General features: G+C 45.1%; 1 protein-coding gene across 23 annotated transcripts in view; it reads left to right on the forward strand.

Annotated features, from left to right (window-relative positions):
• The window catches only part of KALRN (kalirin RhoGEF kinase), a 692,612-nt gene that overhangs the window by 472,088 nt on the left and 198,049 nt on the right, over positions 1-22,475 (forward strand). For all 23 annotated transcript variants that reach the window (XM_027536336.1, XM_027536351.1, XM_027536368.1 and 20 more), the window contains exons 29-33: positions 3,871-3,982; positions 5,803-5,993; positions 6,423-6,524; positions 8,117-8,259; positions 11,254-11,356. In XM_027536336.1, the coding sequence (XP_027392137.1) occupies positions 3,871-3,982; positions 5,803-5,993; positions 6,423-6,524; positions 8,117-8,259; positions 11,254-11,356 (651 nt within the window). The remainder of the gene's footprint in view (positions 1-3,870; positions 3,983-5,802; positions 5,994-6,422; positions 6,525-8,116; positions 8,260-11,253; positions 11,357-22,475) is intronic.

Genomic DNA, 22,475 nt, shown 5'->3' on the forward strand with positions numbered 1-22,475 from the left:
CTCCTGCCTTAAGTCTTTCCCAGCATCAGGGTCTTTTCCAATGAGTCAGTTCTTTGCATCATGTGGCCAAAGTATTGGAGCTTCAGCATCAGTCCTTCCAATGAACACTCAGGACTGATCTCCTTTAGGATGGACTGATTGGATCTCCTTGCTGTCCAAGGGACTCTCAAGAGTCTTCTCCAACACCAAAGTTCAAAAACATCAATTCTTTGGTGCTCAGCTTTCTTTATAGGCCAACTCACACATCCATACATGACTACTGGAAAAACCATAGCTTTGACTAGACAGACCTTGTTTGACAAAGTAATGTCTCTGCTCTTTAATCACAAGAACTTGAGGTCCTTCTTTGCCTTTGACTGTCAGATAGTGTCTAGTTTTATGGTTACTTACAGGAGTTTCTCCTTACCCCAGAGGTGGGGAACAATCTTCTATCCTGGATTCTGACAAAACATTTGAGTAAGCATAATGAATGGGCAGTTGGATGGAGTAGGGTTATAGATTTAAATGAAAAGTACTGTACTGTTGGGCTTCCCTGGTGGCTCAGTGGTAAAGAATCCTGTCAATGTAGGAGACCCAGGTTTGATCCCTAGGTCGAGAAGATCCCCTGGAGGAAGAAATGACAACCCACTCCATTATTCTTGCCTGGGAAATCCCATGGACAGAGGAACCTGGTGGGCTACAGTCCATGGGGTCACAAAAGAGTCAGACACGACTTAGCAACTAAATAGCAGCAATAACAACTGTATATAATTATCCTCTCCTTCCCTAGCCCACATGATGTATGACCTTTCTAAATGATTATTATTATACAAGATTTTTGTGTGTGTGGTTTTCAAACTTAAGTATTTCCAAAGCTCTTTCAGGAATTAGTGGGGTTGTGAATTTTTTTTAAATAAAATAAAACTGACTCACCCATCCACACTGCCACAGTCTCCAGTCAATTAGGCCCCAGTTCTAAGAGAAATATAAGTTTTCACCCCTCCTTGTTAATCCCTAAGGCTGAAGTTCCTAGGATGAATTTTGTGCCTTGGGCAAGGGAGAGATGTGGACAACGGATAGGCTGCCCTGTGCTTTGCTTTAGGCAGATGGAAGGGTGGGCTCTGGGCTTTAACTCTGTGATTAGCTGTTTTAGAAAGAGAAGACTATGCAGGTAACTGAGAGAGAAGACAGTAAAGTAGGGGGAATTTGCTGTAGAAATGTTTTAAAGTTATTTGGGGAAGAATAGTAAGATAATTTTAACCTCTTTCAAATGTGCTTGTAGCCGAGTGCTTGCTGAGTAAAAGAAAAATAGTTTACTGAGCTTTTACTATAAATAAATAATATGGGATTTATTTTCTCATTAAAGTCAGCTTTATTCCAAGTAATGCTAAGTCACTTCAGTCGTGTCTGACTCTGTGCGACCCCGTAGACGGCAGCTCACCAGGCTCCCCCGTCCCTGGGATTCTCCAGGCAAGAACACTGGAGTGGGTTGCCATTTCCTTCTCCAATGCATGAAAGTGAAGAGTGAAAGTGAAGTCGCTTAGTCGTGTCCGACTTTTAGCGACCCCATGGACTGCAGCCTACCAGGCTCCTCCGTCTATGGGATTTTCCAGGCAAGAGTGGGGTGCCATTGCCTTCTCCATTATTCCAAGTAAGCGGATATTTAATTATCAGTATCTCTGGAGTTCCTCCCTTTAGGTGTTGCATAAAAGTGAAAGTCAGAGTGTTCAATATTCTCTGTGTAAATCTGCTACAGCTGTCCTTTTCAGTCTAAATGAAATGTGGAGCTTTCTCCGTTTCATAAACTATAGCAGAGATCTGAGGAGAACTCATTGGTTTTGCTGGTTGGTTGGTGGACATGCCAAATTGCTTTGGGAGGTTAAAGTAATTGGTGTTTTCTGTTACAAACTGTAGCCTATTTCTTATTTCCCTCTTATGTTTCTGCCTAGAAATTCCTTTGATGATATATGAGAACCGGTTGGGAGGGTTAAAATTAGGTAAGGGAAGAGAACTTAAGGTTGGCAGAAGTAAATGCAGCTTTCTGAACAATGATGCTGTTACACTGACTGGAACCAAAGACAGAGCTGAGAAATGATCTGGTCTACCTCCCAAGCGTCTGCTCTAGGTGGTGTATCTCTTCTTCGGACACTCAGAGCTCCCTTCTTCATGTGGGAAGATAACACAAAGGCCTGGATTTTCATATCAGATGATCACTAATCAGATATCTTACTTTACTAATAATTTCAAAGATACAGATAATCCAAGACAGAGATAAAACACAGAAGTCCAGGACCACCAAAAGCTCCAAGACCTTTCTTACAACATCAGGATATGCTGAGATCTTGATTGGCATGCAAAGTTTCTAAATAATGTGTGTTGCATCCTATCACTTACCCTGAAGAGAGCCATTTCATCATGAAATGTAATCACTTTTTACTTAGTTGTGTAACTTATTTGATACTTTCCAGGGAGCCATTGATGGTAGGTTTGTCTACCATAAGAAGTCATAGACAGGCCAGACAGATCCTACTAAAAGCACACCATAAATAAGGAGTCTCCTGCTGGCAGGTACCATTAGTTTGTCAGGAGGTCTGTCATTGATGTGTTTATAAGGTTTGGTCTTGTCAACTTTCTTTCTTTCCTGGAAGTGCATCCCCACCCATCCACCCATTCCCTGCCTTCCCCCTCCCCAGAAGGGGGAAGTATGGTTTGTAGATCTGTTGCTTAACTTCTTCCTTTCCAGAGTCAAAGTGAGCAAGATATGATAACCCTGATAGGAAAAGTGAAAGCCAGCATTCCTCTGGTTTGAGTGAAATCATTCAAATGGTCTTTATGGTTACTAGGATAGTTGGAAATTATCTTTTTTCATCAACCAGATATTATATATCTTTTATGGAAAGGGTAAAGACCTAGTCTCCAATGGAGATGTTAAAGAGAGAGCATGGTCCAGGAGGACAGGGGGAAGGCAGGTTGGCCTGGTGGATGGAGTACTGGATTTGGATTCAAGAGACCTGGATTCAAGCCTCTACATGGCCTCCAATGAGTTCTATAACCTGGGCAAAACCCATGTCCCTCTTGAGCACAGTGTCCTCATTTGACAATCCAGGGACTAGTCCATGATCCTATCTGTTGGCCCTGGGCCGACATCTAATACATATAATCTAAAAATCTTTTAGGACTCTGAAAAGCTATAAACCTATACTTTCCATAATCCCTAGTTGTTCCCAGTGTGGAAGAAGTCATTCAGGTGGTAGAGGTGTGTCAATAAACGTGGTGCTGGAGGTTGGCGTGCAGTGATGTGTGAGTGCTGTGTGTCCTCTATGATCGCATAGTACTGCACCTCTGTTTGTATGTTTTGCCAGGGGTATTCCCTGACCTCAGGTTAGTTGGGTGACAGAGAATACCCTAGTTGCTCACTTCTAGTGCCAGCCACTTGGGAGTTGGGTTGAGTTAGTTGGATTAGATTGAGCTGAGGAAACTCAGTCTGGGAAAAGCATGGTGGTTGAATTCTTTGGTGATAACCTCTCCACCCCAGAGGGGTTCCCAGAGGGGACCATCACAGACAATGAAGCTAGCTTCCCTGGTGGCTCAGACAGTAAAGAATCCACCTGCAATGTGGGAGACCTGTGTTCAATCCCTGGGTTGGGAAGATCCCCTGGAGGAGGGCGTGACAACCCACTGCAGCATCCTTGCCTGGAGAATCCCCATGGACAGAGGAGCCTGGTGGGCTACAGTCCATGGGGTTGCAAGGAGATGGACAGAAGTGAGTGACTAAGCACACAGCACATAATTCCTTGAGGAACTGGTATATAATTGCCTTGAGGGGTTAGGTAGTGGGAGGCTGGGGAAGCTGGGGGAAACTGTTCTAACTGTGTCTGGACCTTTTCACAGGAACTTTTAACTTGCTGTGAAGAAGGAAAAGGGGAGCTCAAGGAAGGCCTGGAGGTGATGCTTAGTGTCCCAAAGAGAGCCAACGACGCCATGCACGTCAGCATGCTGGAAGGTACCTGTGCACTCAGCCTCCCGGGGAGCCTTCTCCTTTCCTAAAGCTGTGGAACTGGCGTCATGGGGGGAAGTGGTGTGAAGTCATGCAGAGTGCCAGGCTGGAAGAGAGGAGAAATGGCAAGTTGTTCCATAGGTCCTGGGGAAGTGTGAGAGGAGATCCACAGGGGCCAGCTCAGCTATCACCTGCCTCCAGGTAGCCCCAGGCCTGTGTCGCATCAGATATGTGGACAACCTGCTGCCTGAGAGCCAGAGTAGGACAAGCCATCATCATCCTTACTGTAAAGGTGTGAAAACCCTGACCCATAGCAGTCCTGTTCATCTGCATAGCATCTGCATCGCACTTGTCATCATAATAAGCAGAAATCCTGCACGCGCGCGCGTGCGCACACACACACACACACACACACACACACACACTCTGTCTTTAGCCTTGTCCTTCTCTCTTTTTTATTCTTTTAAAACACATATAACATAAAGGTTACCATCTTAACCATTTTTAAATGTACACTTCAGTGGCATCAAGTACATTCATGTCAGTGTGCAACTACCCTCACCCATTCGTAGCAGGTGAGTCAAGTCCAGCCAGATAAAACTGATGGGACTTTGTCAAAGCTCCTTCAGTCCACTGGAACCATGTTCTAGGGACCCAGAAACCTGGCATAGAGACAATAAAGCACTCCCAACACCACAAAACCCAGCAGATGAGGGCAGAGCAGCCATGGTCAAAACTGTTAGATGAGTTAATATTCCATATCCCAACCTGGGCTGGCAAACAGGTGAGATAAGGGAGGCAAGTCTTCTTTGTAGTACATAGTAACCCTGTGGGGCATTCCTCTCTTGAAGACCACTTTTCCTTCCGTGCCCCTTACCCCAGCACTGCCAAAGACTTGGTCTGGTTTCAGTATATCCTGACCACTCTTAACACGGGAAGCCCACTTCTTCATGCAGAGGAGCCATGATTACCTTCTCCAGACTGAGCACTGACTATCTGCATCTATTCCTAGTATCTCACCTTCTCCACCTCCTACTCTTCTGTTCACACCTGCTCCCCACCCCTCCCCCACGTCTGCCTCTCTGAGCACCTTCTCCTCCAGCCTGTCCCTGACCTGTATTCTGGATCCAGGTACTTCAGGTGGGCTCTATGGACCAACAGCAGCAGCACCTGAGAGCTTGTTTAAAAGTGCAAATTCATGGGCTCCACCCCACTCCTACCGAATCCCAGTCTTTTAGGGATTGAAGAATTGATTATGTGTTTTCATAATCAATATAGGTGATTCTTATACACAATAAAGTTTCAGAACCTCTGTTAAAATGATACGAATATAAATTGCTGAAGGCTTGTGCACCGCATAGTACAGGAGCTATCAAAGGGAAGTCCTAGGAATGGAGCATAAGAAATGAGGAAATGAAGTGACAACAAATGGAGTGGAGTCGGGGGCACGCAGGCAGTGTGTGTCGTCAGCCCCATTCTGGGCTCCAGGTCAGCTACAGCGGGAGCTGTGGAGGGAGAAGGAGAGATGGCGTTTGCCCTTGCAGGCACTCCCCGGCTGGCAGAAGGCTGGGGGAGACTGCTCTGGAGCTCTGCGTGAGATTCCCCTGACATTGGTTCGGTAGAGGAGACCTGGGGCAGAAAGGGGGTCTGATCCCAGTGCCATAGAGCTGTCCTCTGAGGTGTGCAGGAGCCACAGGAATCAGCCTGAGAGAAAAGTGTGGGAGCTGAGGGGTCCCTGTCAGGAAGCCTGCCTCCAAGAGGGGACTGGAGCAAGGGGCCCACATGTGGTGGAGAAATCACACAGACTGGAAACGGGTTTTTTTCAGGGTTCGACGAGAACCTGGACGTGCAGGGGGAGCTGATTTTACAAGATGCCTTTCAAGTGTGGGACCCCAAGTCGCTGATCCGGAAAGGGCGGGAGCGACACCTATTCCTCTTTGAGATCTCCTTGGTTTTCAGCAAGGAGATCAAAGACTCTTCAGGACACACAAAATATGTTTACAAGAACAAGCTACTGGTAGGTGGGGCAGGTGGGGTCAGACGAGTCTCCCCATTTGCTAGCTCCCTTGGGCAGGAAGGGATCTTGTACACTCTGCTCGTCTCTCCCCTGGTGCCACACCAACACCATCCTGGACAAGCGAAAGGCATCCTAGTTGGAAAGTGCCCCCTCAGCCCACTTCCGCATCTTAGAGCTCACCTTTCTTCTTCCTGTTGGCGTGGGCGCCTCCCTCTTCACCCTCCCTCCCTGCTACCTGCTCATCAGGCACGTGCCTGTAGGTCCTTTCATCCTGGGTAGAAGAACAGAACATCTGGTCTGTTTAAGTTTGATTGACAGAGCCCCTCCCTCGGTCCTCTCCTCTCTGTTGCCTTTCCCTTCCCACCCCAGCCCTAAGTCTCCCCACCGCCCTCCCCTTCCCCGCCTCTCACAGGCATTTCCTGTCTACAGACCTCAGAGCTGGGTGTGACCGAACACGTAGAGGGCGATCCCTGCAAATTCGCCTTGTGGTCTGGGCGCACCCCATCCTCAGACAATAAAACAGTGCTGAAAGTAAGTATTGCTCTCTGCTGGGCACAAGACCAGGGTTGGGGGTAACCAAAGGGGGCTTAGAGGGATGTGGGCAGGATATGCCTAAAAGCTGGGGCCTCTGGGCTTCCCTCAGGAGGGCAGCCCCACATGGATGTTCAGACACAAATTCTATCATGAAAGTAGCCTAAAATCTCAGACTACTGGTCTCTAAGTCCAGGTACTTGTTGGCGTGTGGAAGGAAGAAGGCAGGGAATGGCCTTAGTGGGGCCCACTTAAATATGTTCTGCCCATGTGGCCACTTCAAGTGTCAAGGATGACAACTGACCTTTGGCAAAAGTCACCTTGTTTTGCTCTACATTCATTCAACATTTCTTTCCTGAACACCTTCCGCATATAAGGTATTCTGCTCAGTGGAGGCTGTGTGTGAGATATAGACCCTTACATTCTAGAAACTCTAGTGAATCATACGAGCGAGCATGGGAACTAGGCCGATTGAGAGGAGTGTTGAGAAGGGTCCCTAAGGAGTCCCCTCAGCTCCCCAGAGTACACATCACGGGGAGCTGAGTGAGCACTTGTGGTCACGTTAGTGAAACCGAGGACAGATCCTGCACGTGGCACATCCATCAGTTGTGTGCTTCTCAGGGAAGTGCTCATCACCAAGGAAGACATGGGCCAGCCCTGAGCAAGCTTCACACTTGTTCACTCTGAGTTGTCAGCATGGCTGCTGCCCGGCATGAGGAAGAAGTACCTGAACAGACTTCCATGAAGACAAATGGGGTATTCATGGAGTGACAGCAGTGCCTTCAATTAACAGGTTTACTAGCCTAAAAACCTGGGACCAACGCAGTCAGTACAAGCCTATGTAGTCATATGGGCGTTGGACTTATATCCAGGTTCGATATAAGTGTATCCGAGTTAGACCAGTATATCCAGGTCTATATATCCACTTGGTAAGTGGCTGCTGCCTCCAAACACCCCCTTGTTGCCCCTCCTGTGTTCTCCAGACCTCCCCAGAATCCAGTAACTGAAGTGTTAATCCTTGGTCCAGCAGGGGCAGATATCACTGTTGGTCAGTGCCTCCAAAGTTATTAAATACTTTGAAAATGACCCTGTCGAAGTTTGCATTGAGTCTTGAGGTCAGAGCCCTGTTCAAGGAGTTGGAAAAGCATGTCCGTGGGATTGAAGTCACAAGTATAAAACCGGGGGTGGGGGGATGATTTGGGAGAATGGCACTAAAACATGTATAATATCATATAAGAAACGAATCGCCAGTCCAGGTTCGATGCAGGATACAGGAAGCTTGGGGCTGGTGCACTGGGATGACCCAGAGGGATGGTATGGGGAGGGAGGTGGGAGGGGGGTTCAGGATGGGGAACACATGTATACCTGTGGCGGATGCATGTTGATGTACGGCAAAACCAATACAATATTGTAAAGTAAAAAATAATAATAATAACAATAATAAAAAATTTAAAAAAAAAACAGAAATAAACCCCTCCAACATTTGATATCCTTGACCAATGATGGATTAAGCCTGCAAGAGAAGGGTTGAGAACTGTTTCGGTGGATTGAGGGAAATGAGGTTCTTACTGTCTCTCCCTGTGGCACTGCAGGCCTCCAACATAGAAACCAAGCAGGAGTGGATCAAGAACATTCGAGAGGTGATTCAAGAAAGGATCATTCACCTGAAAGGAGCTTTGAAGGAGCCAATTCAGCTCCCCAAAACACCAGCCAAACAGAGGAACAACAGTAAGAGGTAACCAGGGTCTCTGCCCCTAGCACAGCCTCACAGGCTTCAGGGAGCGGGGCTGGGGCAAACCTTTGCTTCTGTGGGGGTGGTGCACCCCTCTCTGTGACACCCCACTGAATTCTACCTAAGAGGAGTCACCTCCTCTTAAGCACCTCACCCATCACTGTCAGTTATACTCAGCAGAGCTTCAGTGAGCACCTGAGTGTGTTGGGTACCCCAGGAATATAAAAGGGAGTCCATTCGCTCAAGAACCATCTGACAGGCATGTTTCACACGTGGGACAATTAAACAAGAAGAGCCAGGACCACCGGTAGGGACGGGAAATGCTGCAGGCATCACGGAGAGAGGACTTGTGATGGGCACTAGAGTGAAGTGTATGGGGAAGGGTTTGGGAGGGAGGTGGCTGAGGGGAGGGCTCTCTGGACCGGCTAGACAGCGAAGGGCTGTGACGGGCAGGGGTATGCCATCACTGCAGCTCTTACTGTACACCTCCACCCCTGCCAAGCCCTCATCTTCTTCCATTTGAGGCAAGCCTTGTGATTGGGCAGAAGATGACTTTTTTTTAAATATCTTCATCTCTCTGGGTCCTTCTGAATCCCAGTTTTCCCTATACCAGTGGGTGACTGCTTAAGTATTTCTTTCTCAAGTCTCCTTGTGACAGTCACTTTCAATGACTCTTTGGAGGGCACTTTAAAAGAAAGAATAGAAAAACTTCATGTCAATTTTGGAAAACTCGAGAAAAAAAAAAAAAGTAAAAACAGAGTTCTGGAGGTTATGGATGTCGGTGATAACTGGCTGTCTTCTCTCCTATTCATGAATGGAATAAATTCAGAAGATTTAGTTGACCCTTTGGTACCAGCCAGCACACACAAGCCAGGGAGCCACCAGGAGAGATGGTAGTCAAAAGAAGGGTGTGGCTAAGGTAGAGAGAGATTCCCCCAGGGGCAGGAGCCCCAGGACATGCATGGCCAGGATAAGGCCCCTTCTAGGTGCTGAAAGAACAGTTATGACTGTGCTGGGGAGGGGTTATTTTCAGTTACCTGTGTCAGGGTAAGGGGCACAATTAGTTTAGTGCTAGAGACGGATCCTTCTGTAGCGAGTCTTTACTTCAATAAAAGAGAGAATGAAAAACAGTTATAAGGAAGTCAAGGTCCAGAACCTTGGTGGGAAAGGATATTCAGGCAAGGCTGTCCAGGGAAAGAGCCCCTTTCTCCTCTAGTAGAATTTGAGCATTTCTAGAACATGGGATGGACATACCTTGGAAATGCCTCATGCCTTGCCTTGGTCGTTGTCAGGTGATGAGAGAGTGAGAAACCTTGGTGGACTCTGCAGAGAACAGCCAGGTGTTGTGTTATTTCATTAGCTTGGCTCCCTATATATGGGGACAGAGTTTACAGAGGAATGGGTTGGCTTGGGGAATACTTCCTACCCTCCTGGCTAGGCTCCTCACCTTCTCCAGAACTAGCTTCATCTGGAGTGGACCAGAAGGTCCTGCAATGGGCCAGAATAGTAGGAAGCAGGAAGTACAGCCAGCTCGAAACTATCTACAAATGGTGGGGAGCAGTGTTCCAGATATCTAAAATAACAGATGATCTAAATGTCCTTTATTTTTGGTTTTGAAACGCATCACGTAATTTTTTTTTACAGCAGATTTTCCTTCCTACGAACGTGTGGCTTATATTATTAAAATAAGTTGGCATTTCCCAAGCCCACAAGTGGTGGTGAGAAAACAGTCGACTTAGAATTATTCTGAGTGGGAGAAACTTCTTATGATTAGCACTCTCTGTGTATGTACATATGCATCACATGTATGCACACATGCACACACATGTCCATGTTCTCCCACACTGTAGATTGTAATTGTGTAGACTTTGATGAGACAGCTTCCATAAATGTTGCCCATGGAGTAACACTCTCGGGCAGTGAGTTCCCATTTCCCCTAAGGCCATATTTTTCTAAAGTAGCAGCAGGGGTATGACTTTCACATAGACCCCCCATAGGAAGTGCTGTCATTTCCTGTGCTGATTTATCCAACCCCTGGCCCACACCTCCAGTTTTTCCTGACATGGACCCTTTGGCTTTCACCAGTTGCCAGACCGCTAAGGCCCCTTGGCCCAGCCTTTGTGTTCAGTATGGGATTGGGACCCAGTTGTAAAGCAGCAGAGTTGAGGGAGCATATGAATGAAATGGTCCAGGGGCCTAGGAAGGGGTCCAAAGGCCAGGAGTACACTTGGGAGACTGTCCTGTCAGACCCTCAGGAGCACAGCTGGCTCCAGAGCTGCTGCGGAGTCTGTGACTGTCCTCTTATCTTTGAGAAGATGCCTTGGCTTTCTATGTTATAAGAAGTCATCATAAATAAGCATGCGATCAGTAAGACCCACCAAAATGAAGGCAATAAACTCTTCCTCCAGACACAGGAGTTGAGGGTCCAACATAAGGACCTTCCCAAGGATCATCTCCCCTGGAGAAAATATCCCACCCAATTTTCTTAAGCAAAAGAAGCACAGGTCAAAAAAAATTCTTCTCAGTTCTGTTCTCTTTATAAGCCAGCTATAAACCACCCCCATCCTGTTACAGCACGCACAAAATCTATTTGAATGCCCTGAGCTCTGGGATTGTTGCAGATGACCCAGACAGTTGGAGAGAAGCCTAGGTTCTAAGCAGGTGCTTAGAAGCAGGTGCTTCTCCCTACTGGCTATTATAGACCCATTCCTAGTGAAAATAAATAGCTGCCCCCTCTGTACCATGGGCCAGAAGAGTTATAGAGAGTCATTTTGTATTCAGTTATCAACATAGTGATTATGTATTTGCTAAGCGCAAGAAGTGACATCATTGAAAATCACATGGGACTGCTTCCTTTAGTGGGATAATTTTAGACAAATCCCTGCTAAAAAGTGCTAAGGCTCTGCTCTGCCAGACCAGCTGGAAATCCTTGTGTGCTCTAAACCCACAGTTGTTCCCCCCACCCCCACCCCTGCTGTTTTTCTCTTCTTCCTGCAGGGATGGAGTGGAGGATGTTGACAGCCAGGGGGATGGGAGCAGCCAGCCAGACACCATCTCCATTGCCTCTAGGACCTCCCAGAACACAGCGGACAGTGACAAGGTAGGCCAGTGCCCCAACCTTCCTCCCCAAGACTTCCTACTGGCTGAACCATTCCTGAAGGCCACCCATGGAGGAATGTCTCCCATGGTGGAGCCTGACCTCAGTAGCCAGTGGTCTTTGTGGCGGCCAGAGGGGAAAGAGCTGGAGGGCTGGAGGAGATATGCTACAGCCAACCTTCCTCCCCAAGACTTCCTACTGGCTTAACCACTCCTGGAGGGCCACCCATGGGGGAATGTCTCCCACGGTGGAACCTGACCTCAGTAGCCAGTGGCCTTTGTGGCGGCCAGAGGGAAAGAGCTGGAGGACTGGAGGAGATATGCTACAGCGTGGAGATTTTGTCTGAGGGGACAGAAGATTGAGGGGCCAGCCAGCCCTCTCATGCCATCAAAGCTTAGCAGCACTGGGTAGAGTGGAGAGCGAGTCTGGGTTTCCTCTCCTGAGATGCCCCAGTGGCACTTATTAGGCTGTGCTTTCTGGGAGACTGGAACTCAGGAAGCTGAGACTGGGATAGTTTCCAGAGACCTTAGTGGCTGTGACTGGCTCATCCCAAAGTTATACCAAGACCAGTGACTTTGGAAATGGCCACAGAGATGCCAGTTGGAAGGGGCCTTCTGTCTGAAGGCACTCTGGTGAAAACGATGCCTTTCTCTGGCCAGAGTACTGGGGTTCAGTTCCTAAGGGACAGAGGACCAGGAAGTGATGTTTGAAAAAATGTGGAGGAATGTAGTTGTCTCAGGAGAAAACCTGGTCACTTGCTCTCTTACATTTTGGAGCAAGTGAGTAAGAGGAACTCTGATGAGGAGCCAAAGAAAGGAGAATATAGCAGAGACTCGGAGTGTTTGCTCAAGCCACGGGAGGAGTTCAGTGGTCTGAATGTGCATCAGGAGCCGGGGAAGGTTCTGTCTCTGACCCTCCTCTCATCTGTTTACCTGAAGGTCAGAAGAGTATGAGATGATCCTTTTCTGAATATTAGGGATTTTATTAATAAAGATAGGGGTTTTCAAAGGCTAATTGATCCTAGTTTCTAGACTGAGTATTTTGGCCTTAGTCCTCCAGCCTCAGGCAACATGCTGTGTCCTGACTTTATTTCAGTTTTCTAAATTAGGGACACTTTTTTTTAGGATAATCTGCATTTATTAGGATTTTTCCAAAATTTTTTTTTTTCTTACTGGAAACTTCCTAAGATCATGGTGCAAAATCATTCTCTAGACTAGTGTTCAAGGACATGCAGGGTAATCAATTCTATTTGACATCCTGCTTTCATTTTTGACTATCAGAGTAGATGGAAAACTGGATTTTTCTACTTGTTAAACATACAAAGAAAACTATTTCTGTACTTCCTTTCTCCTCCCATTGGTTGTTTAGAAGTATAACCTAGAGTATCCTATGAATGAAAGTGTTTCTTTTTAAGCAGTCAGTGGGTGGTAAGTGATCATGTTTCCCATGTTCAGCCTAGCAGCCTATTAGTTCCATGGTGGTCATCCGGGGGATGCTTCCCTTCAGGCTGCTACTTTGTCTTCCGTATGGCCCTTAGACACCTCGGCCAAAGAGTTGTCTTAGGAAGCCTCCACTCCAGCCTTTCCTTGTCTTCTAGCAGGGTGATTGCAGTTAGAGTAGATCACTTCTGACAGCAGCCACTTCTTTATTAATGAGGAACCCTGATAGTTACACGTTATTCACAAGTGAGGAAACTGATGCCAAAAAGTCTGAGTGACTCACCTAAGAAAATCCTAGCAGCGAGTAGAAAAGCAGAAACTAGAACCCATGTCTCCCTGATTCACTGTCATGTTTTCTCCTCGCTCTAAAAGTCAAAGCTTTGAGCTCCCAGTGCTAAGATGAACTCAGCTAGTAGGTCCTTCTTCACATTCCACAAAACTTCCAGGCACATACTCGTGAAAAAGCACCCACCACGTGCCAAGCTCTGTGCTGGATACTGTAGAGACATGTGGACTCTTTGTTGAGTGTGAATTCTTATTTGTGTAATTTTCGTTTCATGTATGTCTCTATAGCCAGGCTCTTAAGCCCTGATGAGGGCAGGGGTTATGTCTGTCTGTTTCACGGCTGTCCCCTCGGCACATAGCACACAGGGATGCTCAGGAAGTACTTGGGGAATGAACAGAGCAGGCAGGGAACTCTAGAATGAAGAAGAAGCTGAAACAGGTGGTCTGAAAGCAGCCAAACATACAAATAGTGTATTTATAAATATGCTAAAGAAACCTGGAAGTTTCCTTACTTCAAGCAAAAAGCTTTGATCAGCTGGAAGACTGGTCAATTCCCAATTACCTTCTCAGGCTTTGGGAAATATGAGCAGTAGGTTGGAAGATGAAGAGAGATTCTGTGTTCCGCCAGGAAACCTGGAAAATCACTTAGGAACAGTCAAATAAAGGGAGGGCCTGTCTGCAACCATGTACCGTAATTAGAATGTTCTTACTCTTCTAACACTAAGCAGTGAGAATGGGACAGCCATGTGTCCCTTTGACCTGCACTGCCCTTCATCAGAGAAACTGTTTATTGGTATCTTTGAATTTATAAATGTTATCAACAGTGTTAAATTTTCCCCCTAACTATACCACAAGACCTGGAAACTAGTCTTCACTGGTTTCCAAGGAGTCAGCTGAGTAGACTCTGAAGAAGAGAAAGAGAAAACAGGTTAATTCAGGTAGGCTGAGTCATATTCAGCAGGAGGGCAGACAAGATGACTGTGGGGAAGGGACGGGGCAGAGATACCTCATAGAGATCAGGGTTATTTTAACAGTGAGTTTCTAGAAAAGCCCCAGTCTTTTTCTTCTAATCCAGAGGAATGAGAATAGTAGAACTGTGGGCTGGATAGATGGTGAACATAACCATCAAAGGGCCAGGACGGATGGCCTTCGGGACCTGTGGGACCCTAAGACACCTCTGCAATCACTTTATGTGTCCTCTGTGTGTGGGGTAGGGTAGAAGGAGTGTGGACACACCTGGGCTCAAATACCAGCTCTGGCACTTGCCCTTTGTGTCACGTTGCACGAGTTATTGCACCTTAATCTCCCAATCTATAAAACAAAGATAATACCCATCTCACTGAGTCTTTGGGAAGGTTAAGTAAAATATGTTTAGTTGTTACCTATTAGACACTCAGTAAAGATTAACTTTCGATCTTATTAGAAAGGAAATAGAAATCTAGAGACTGTGAATAAGAGTACTTGATTATTTAGCAGATTAAAGATCTTTGGAAGTTCTTGAATAGAGTTCTGCCCTCCAGGTCCATGGTTCATTAAATGTCAAAAAGTTTTTTCTATATTAGACCTAAAGGGACATAGCTTCAGTTTGCTTGAATATAAATAGAACAACTTTACTCCACTTTCCATTTGCTAGGCCTTAGAATCTAAAATGTAGCTATTTGTTGTTAGCATTGGCTCTTGGTTTATTTTGTTATCTAATGGGTTATGATCCATTATTCTCAGGTATTTCATTTTAATCCTCAAATTGTATCACCTTTGGCCAGTGGTAACCCCTAAAGCTTTAGATATTTGAAGACAGTTGACTTGTTTTTTCTATTTTTTAATCTTCTTTTTTAGAAGTTCTCAGTTTCTCCAGCTATTCTTTCTATTAATATATTTTCAGACCTTTCCATATCCTGGTTGCTTTCCTCGGATTTACTCTAGTATATAATGATCTATATAAAATGGGGCCTGCAGAGTGACATATAGTACATTAGATGTGAACTAACCAATGCAAATTCAGCTTCTTGTTCTAGAGCGACAGTGCCTGCCCTCCCTCCCTAAGATGTTTTACCCTGTATAGTAGGATGTACAACGCTGACTCATGGAATCTCCTTGCCTGTTTTTGTGGCCCGCTCTTAGTTGGGAAGGTGACTTAGTAACCTGAGTGTTGGACTATTTAATATCTATTAGATGGTCTCTTGTTTAATTCCATCCATATTCCAGCATGTTTTGAATACAGAGTTATTCTGTCCAGTGTATCAGATGCATTCCCCAGCATTATTGGCTAAACATACTTTTTGTGACTGCATCCAAATTCTGACTATGAAGACAAGATTGAGAACAGAAGACCAACAAATGGCGAACACCTGGCCCTTCCTCATTTCCCACTCAGGTTTTCAAACTTGGGTCTATCCTTGTCTGACTCTTCCTTTTAGGAAAGGGAACGCCCCCATTTTCCTCTGTAACAGAGAAGCTGGAATTGCTTGTGGTATGTCCTCCCTTGATGAGGAATCAGTCTAGTATTCTTAATTCTGCATTAAATTCTGACAAAGCTAACATGGGTGCCTCAGTAAATGATATGAATAGCTTTCCCCAAAGTTTTGTTTGTTCTGCTCTCAAATGGGTCTGCATAATTAGCTTCTACTTTATCCTTGTCCCGTGTAAAAGTGTCATTTCCCTGAAGGCAAATGGATGTCCTTACTTTGTCCATAGAGCTCTGGGTCTGAGCCCCTTCCTATTCTGTCCAGACTATGCTCATGGTACTCTGGACATGACTACAAGACCCTCTTGCTTATACATGTATTAGGTGGTGGAAGTTTGCAACCATATTTCAGAGAAATCCAGAATCATAGAATTCTAGTCAAGCAAGGCTGAGTAATAAGGTAGTAGTGAAGAAGTGTCTTGTCGTTGAACAAGATGGGTATCTGCCAAATAATTACCAACTAATGGTACAGAAGTAGCCAGCTAGGCAGTGACAGTCTCTATGCATGTATATGTTGTTTAGACTAGCTATGCCAGAGGTGCTCAGTAAGTGCTTATTGAATTGAACATTACAAACCCCTCCTAGGAAGGGTGCTCTCCATCCAAAATACGCTGTGAATTTCTAGACATGTTCAGGCTGGCTGGAGACAGGAAATTGAGCTGCAAGTGCTATTCTCTGCAAAAATTATAACAGAAGAATACTGCTGAAACATCCCAGTGCTGACTGTGACTTGAATGAGGGATTTCAAAAACAAGCAAATGTGATCTAAGTTACAAGGTGGGCTGATAATGACAACGTGCTGAAGGGGGACAGGGAAATGCCTAGAGAAGCCTGGAGATTTCAGAATACAACTCAGAAGTGTTTAAACTCTCAACTGTCAAATCAGTGTAATGAGTTATGACCAAAACTTTGTTCTACTGTTTGGGAGGAAATATTCTGTTTAGAGATGGCAAGGGCCAGACTAAGGGGACAAAGGATTCCTACAAGGTCACTCACTGCGGTAACACAATACCACTAACAAGGAGCAGGGCAGCCTGGCTGCAGAAGCCTTCTGGGAAAGAACTTCTTTACTAAAGAGCCCCACCTGGTTTATCAGACCCTGGTGATCCTGACACATGTACTCTGGAAGCACAGAGCAGGCCACTGGGTGCAAGGGATGTAGTCAGAGAGGGTCTGGCGCCCACATTGGTATATTGGTGAGGGCCCCGCCCGTGCACTGGCCTATTTCATCTCTCTCCACTCATGCTCTGTTATGCTCTGCTGTGCTCTCCGTTCATGCTCTGCTGCATAGCAGGTGCGGCTCTCCATGCTGAGAGGGCAGCAGTGAATGAACAAGCCCTCCTTTGGCTTGCTTTCCTATATAAGGAGGAAAGGTAAATAACCAGAAAGAGAAAGGATGGCATTCTAGTCTTCTGCTATTAACAAGAGCTAAAAAAGGCTCCTAGGTTTTTCTTGTAAGAAAAAGTGGGCTAATGCTGCAATTGGAAGAACTTGCCTTAAATGTAAGAAGTTAGTTTCCTTGTAGGGATTATTGTTGATAGGGGGAGAGAAAAATAGACTCTCCATTTAAATGGGCTCATAGGAAAACTTCCCTGGTGGCCCAGTGGCTAAGATTCTGTGCTCTTAAAATGGAGGGGGCCAAGGTTTGATCCCTGGTTGCGGAAGAAGCTCCCACATGCCACAACTAAAGAAAGATCCCAGCCAAATAAAATAAACTAATATCTTTAAAAATAAAGATTTGGGCTCCTAAGTAGAAAAATTCTCCAGAGAATAAGGCTGGATATAGGGCTTCTTGGGAGGAAGGAGAGCATACTGGTTCCAGTTCCCTAGAAGCAAAGTCTGAGACCGGGATTCCTGTGCATGGAGTTTACTGGTGCCCCTTCAGGGAAAGGGGCAGGAAACAGGGCCCATTGTAGAAGGAGCTAAGGCAAATGTGCACATGGCTTCAGCTGGAGTCCAGCTCAGCCTGATCCCTCCTGGAGCTGGAGTGTGAATGGCACCCAAAATCTGCCCTACCTTGAGGCAAAGGACTGGTCTTTTGTGGCAGCTGTGAGCTGTTAGCAGCCAACATGCAAAGAGCTGAAGCATGGCAGCCCCAGCAGGAAAGAGAGTCTGAGTGGGCTACGAAGGTATCAGCTGCACAGAGGAGATGGCTTGGGGAATCAGGCACGCATTCAGTCCCTGACTGCTTACAGTGGCAGGACCTTGAACGGGTCACTTAATCATTCCATGCCTCCGTCTCCAAGTCTGTACAGTGAAGGCAGTGATTTCAGCTTCCTGGGATTTTGAAGGACTAGCCAAGATCCTGTACAAAAGAGGGTGTGAAGCAAAGGAGACTGTCCAGATGACTGTGGTGACTTGAGTTTTAAGGGCCTACAGATCACTGGCTTTTGCCACTAAGGATAAAAACCAAATATCTGGAAATGTGGAGACTCAACAGTGTCAAGACTAATAAAAATCCTATCAGTTCACACATTGTAATATTTTTCACTTAGCAAATTCTTTAAAAAAAAAAAAATCAAGATGATGCACTACACCAGCAGGATATAACTTGTTATAAAGGGAATAATGCATTATGAGCCATATCCCTAGATTTTTCGTGTGTGTATAATATACACAATTTTATGATATATTTGGGTCAATGACCTGTAAAAGAGTTGCTACTCTTTTAGTTATATTAAATAAAATTATAAGAGAAGACATACTTTTTAAAACTTCTTTATCTGCGTTAATATAGAAGGTGTAAATAACCCAAAGCAATAGCTAATAGACATATTATAAAATATATTACAACATATGGTTTGGTATTTGAGAGAACACAGAGAGGCCACTGGTACATTTTCTAGTTGGAGAAAGACCAGAGTTTTTGTTTCATATGTTTTTTTGGTTGGTCGGTTGGTTGGTTTTGTTTGAATTTTCTTTCAGATATATCTAAATAAGACAGTGTAATACAGGTCTACTAAAAATGTATTCAAAAGAATTTAGTGGTCAACTCAATGCATACCTAAGGAAGTACTTGATCTTAATAAATGTATGAAATAATAAAAATACAAAAATAAAGTTATTGATCATCATTAAGAAACAAAACAAAAACGAAAACCATCAAGATGGTCCACCCAAGTTTGAGTCTCCAGAATGAGATTGTGACAACGTGTGACATTTAGCCCTGGGGCCTGAGCAGGTGATCCACCTTCTGGAGGTCTAGCCTATTAAATGCACGATGCTAAAAGCTAGAAAGAAAAAATGTAATGGGTCTCCAGGAGAGTCCTCACCACTTCTGTTACTCTGCCCTTTATCTCAGGGCCCTAAACTGTTTCTTTAGAGGGAGAGGTTTGTGTTGCCTCCCATCTAGTAACAGAGCATTTTCTAACTCTTAAACAAATACCTTTAGAAGATATACAGTTGTACTCCTCCTCTGAGGTGGATACATCTGAAACCTAACTTAGACTTCATAAATGTTACCAATCAATCATCTGGAAAGCAAATAATCTTCATAACCCACCACGGGTGAGAAGCAGTTTGCAGTACACAGGCAGATCACAGAGCACTGAGCCCACAAATTTCTTGGTTTCCAGTGGTGGTATTGTGCAAATATATGATCCAGAAATAAGGAAATTGCAAAAGGTGATTTGTCAGTAGATTAGATCTCTGTGTGATAGCTATAGGGCTGGCCAGAGGCCAGATATGACTCCAGGTAAGTCTGGAGTTTGAAAACAGACACTCAGGAAATAATGGAGCCCAAGATAGCCTCTTGCCCTCTGTTTCCATCCTGTTTAAAGGGAACAAGGTGATTTGCACAGAATCACAAAGCCAGTTCCTGGCAGACCTCAGATTGAAGCCCAAGTCACTCTCCTGCCTGTTAAATGGAATCAAAAGCATAGTACTTTTGTAGTAACTGATAGTTCAGCTTCTAAAACTTTGTAGCAAAAACAAACACTATTGGTACTGGCTTCTTTTCCAGCTGCCTCTATACCTCCCTGCCCAGTCCCAGCAAATCTACAGCAACCCAAAGTAAAGTACAAAGTGGTTCTTTAAGTTGTCTCCAGACTGCAAAGGAGAAAGATAACTTATCAAGTGTTGATGCCTACCACAGACTGTTCGATACTAAGTACTTGTGACTCATGTAGTGGCCTTGGTGGGAGTGCGATTCTGCCCGAGTCTTCAAGCCACTCTAGGCAAATTCCCTTTCGGATTCTGAGAGCTTGGGCAGAAAGCACTGTGGTGAGGCCGATCCCTGCCTCCAAGCGCTGTGGGAGCGTGAGTCTTCAGAACAAGTTCAACCCTACTGCCACCCAGCACAAACTTAAATTCTGTTTGTAAAAAGTTTGGTGGAAGCAGAAAGAAAATTTGAGATCAAGCCAAGATGTTAAAGTGGATTAGCTGGCAACAGTCCAAGGCAAACAAGCCTCAAGTGAGTACACTGCCGGTCGGACACACTGGGGAGAAGGGACACAGGACTGGGAGATGGCACAGGTCGAGGGCAGGGCCAGCTTGGAGGTTGGAGGCAGAGAGAAGTGGCAGCTCTCAGGGCGAGGGTTTTACTGGACTGTTCTGCACAGACCTCTTGGCATATCATTTGCCCTTTTTCCTTCTGAGTTAAAAAGTTCTTTTAGTGCAGAACAAGATGACTGAATCTACCTTCTCAAAGCTACTGGTAAGAGGGAAACAGGCTTTGGGAAATATTGTTTTTTTAAATGTTGTGCTCCTGGATGACTAGGGGGTGATGACACTAGGAGTTCTGGTATCTGGAGGCAAGCTCTCCTGGTAGGGGTGAAAGTGAACTCTTAGGAATTTCAAGATATGAACATCTAGAGCCAAAGTAGTGAGATTAGAGTGGATGGGGTGGATGAATGAGGCTTTGAGGTGGTGGTTGTGCTTTAGCTGAGCTTCCTTTCCCCATTTGTGCTGTGCTGTCAAACATGACATGTTTTCTCCCATAACATGGGAGTCTTGGTAGATAAGTGAATAAATATTACCGTTTTTTTGTGATCTTGACTGTAGATTGCAAATGCTTGTGTGGGTTTTTCCTTCCTGGAAGCTTAGCTTCACTGCCTTACTGCTAATGGCTACTGCCCACCTATCTGTCATGACTAGTAGGATATAGTGGACACAGGATGGCCATGGGAAGATCTACGCTTCTGTGGCATTGGGGTGAGATGATATGATCCTATTGTCAGAAAGTAGAGCCTTGTCAAGAGAAACAAGATTGCCTGTCCTCTGTGGTGGCTTGCCACTAGGAAAAAAACTCCAAGGATGGGACTTTGGCCCAGGGCAACAAATAGCAAATGCCTGCTGAGAGGAGCAGCCTACTTCTGCCCTGATAGCTCTTCCTATTGAGAAAAGTGCTGGAAGATGCAGATCTATAAAGACTAGACCCATTCCACGTGTCCACTCCGTAGTTTCACCCAGACTCTTCCTTCTGCTAATCAGTCTTTCTGATCTTCTGTTGCCCTGGTTTTGCTGGAGTAGTCACGGCCTTATTCAGAGTTGATAGTCAAGTTTTCAGCCTCCCCCTTTTAGAGTTGAGTTTTCTAAGTTCAGAATGTTCGTCTCCAATCATTATTATTATTATTATTATCATCATCATTAATGCTGTAATTGGTTCTACTTGAAGCTGCTAATTGCAGCAACATATAGACATTGATTAGAAGTTCAGAAGAGCAATTCTAAATCTGCATGGCCCCTGCTGATGCTGGTTATGGGGCGTTTACTGAATGCTCCCATATGCATTGCTCTCTGTGTCATGTGCAAGGGGTTGTACTCCACTCTGAAGATTATGAAGAAAAAAAAAACAGGCTCTGTGTTTTTCTGTCCCTTTCCTGTCTCCTGCTAGCTGGTTTTCTTTCAGTTGCAGGAATGGGATTTAGAAAGTTTCATCCAAGACTCTGCTGTTAGTCACTTACACATGGACGATAGTCTGCCTTGGTGAGCACTAGAGGATGTTAAAAGTTCATTACCTTTTCTTTTCCTCATTGCCTTGATGCATGCCATCTTTTAATCTCATTGATTAACTTATCAAGCATTTATTGAGCTCCTACTGTTTGGTAGGTGCTATTCTAGACAAAGAGGTTATGGCAGTGAACAAAACAGACAAAGCACCTAGGTGGCCTGCTTAAACCTTTCTCTTTTGTGTTGATGTGAACCTAAATATACTCAAATTGGAGATATTTGGAATGCATTGCAACTTACATCTATTTTTTGTGTGTGCATCTGTGATTGACACTATTGCAGCTTTTATTTTAAAAGAATTCAGCAAATCTTTTAAAAACATAACGTGGGAGTTCTTGAAGGTAGTCCCCCAGTTTTTAACTTCTTGATTCATGATGATTTCAAACCAGAATGTTAGAATTTCCACCACTGTCACCTTTGAGCTGTAGTTGCAGTCAGTAGAGTTTCAGTTAGGGAAGGTCAATGGCACCCCACTCCAGTACTCTTGCCTGGAAAATCCCACAGACGGAGGGCATGGTAGGCTGTAGTCCATGGGGTCGCGAAGAGTCAGACACGACTGAGCGACTTCCCTTTCACTTTTCACTTTCATGCATTGGAGAAGGAAATGGCAACCCACTCCAATGTTCTTGCCTGGAGAATCCCAGGGACGGGGGAGCCTCGTGGGCTGCCGTCTATGGGGTCACAGAGAGTCGGACACAACTGAAGCGACTTAGCAGCAGCAGCAGCCTTCCTGGCTGGTAGAAATTCCAGACAAAGAGAATAGATCAGGAAGTAGTCACATAGCGCCCAAACATTACTTCTATTTCATAAAACAAGAATATCAAAGGAAAACTGTTATTTAAAAAAAGGGGAAACTGTTATAATAACAGGTGATGATGATGATAATGAGGAAGGATATGAGGGGATGAGAAATGGGGAAGAGTTTATTCAAGGAACTTATTTCAAATTGTAGAATCTGAAATCTGTAATACAGTGTCTAACTCAT

This window comes from Bos indicus x Bos taurus, chromosome 1 (genome assembly GCF_003369695.1).
Source record: "Bos indicus x Bos taurus breed Angus x Brahman F1 hybrid chromosome 1, Bos_hybrid_MaternalHap_v2.0, whole genome shotgun sequence".
In the NCBI taxonomy this organism is placed as follows: Eukaryota; Metazoa; Chordata; class Mammalia; order Artiodactyla; family Bovidae; genus Bos; species Bos indicus x Bos taurus.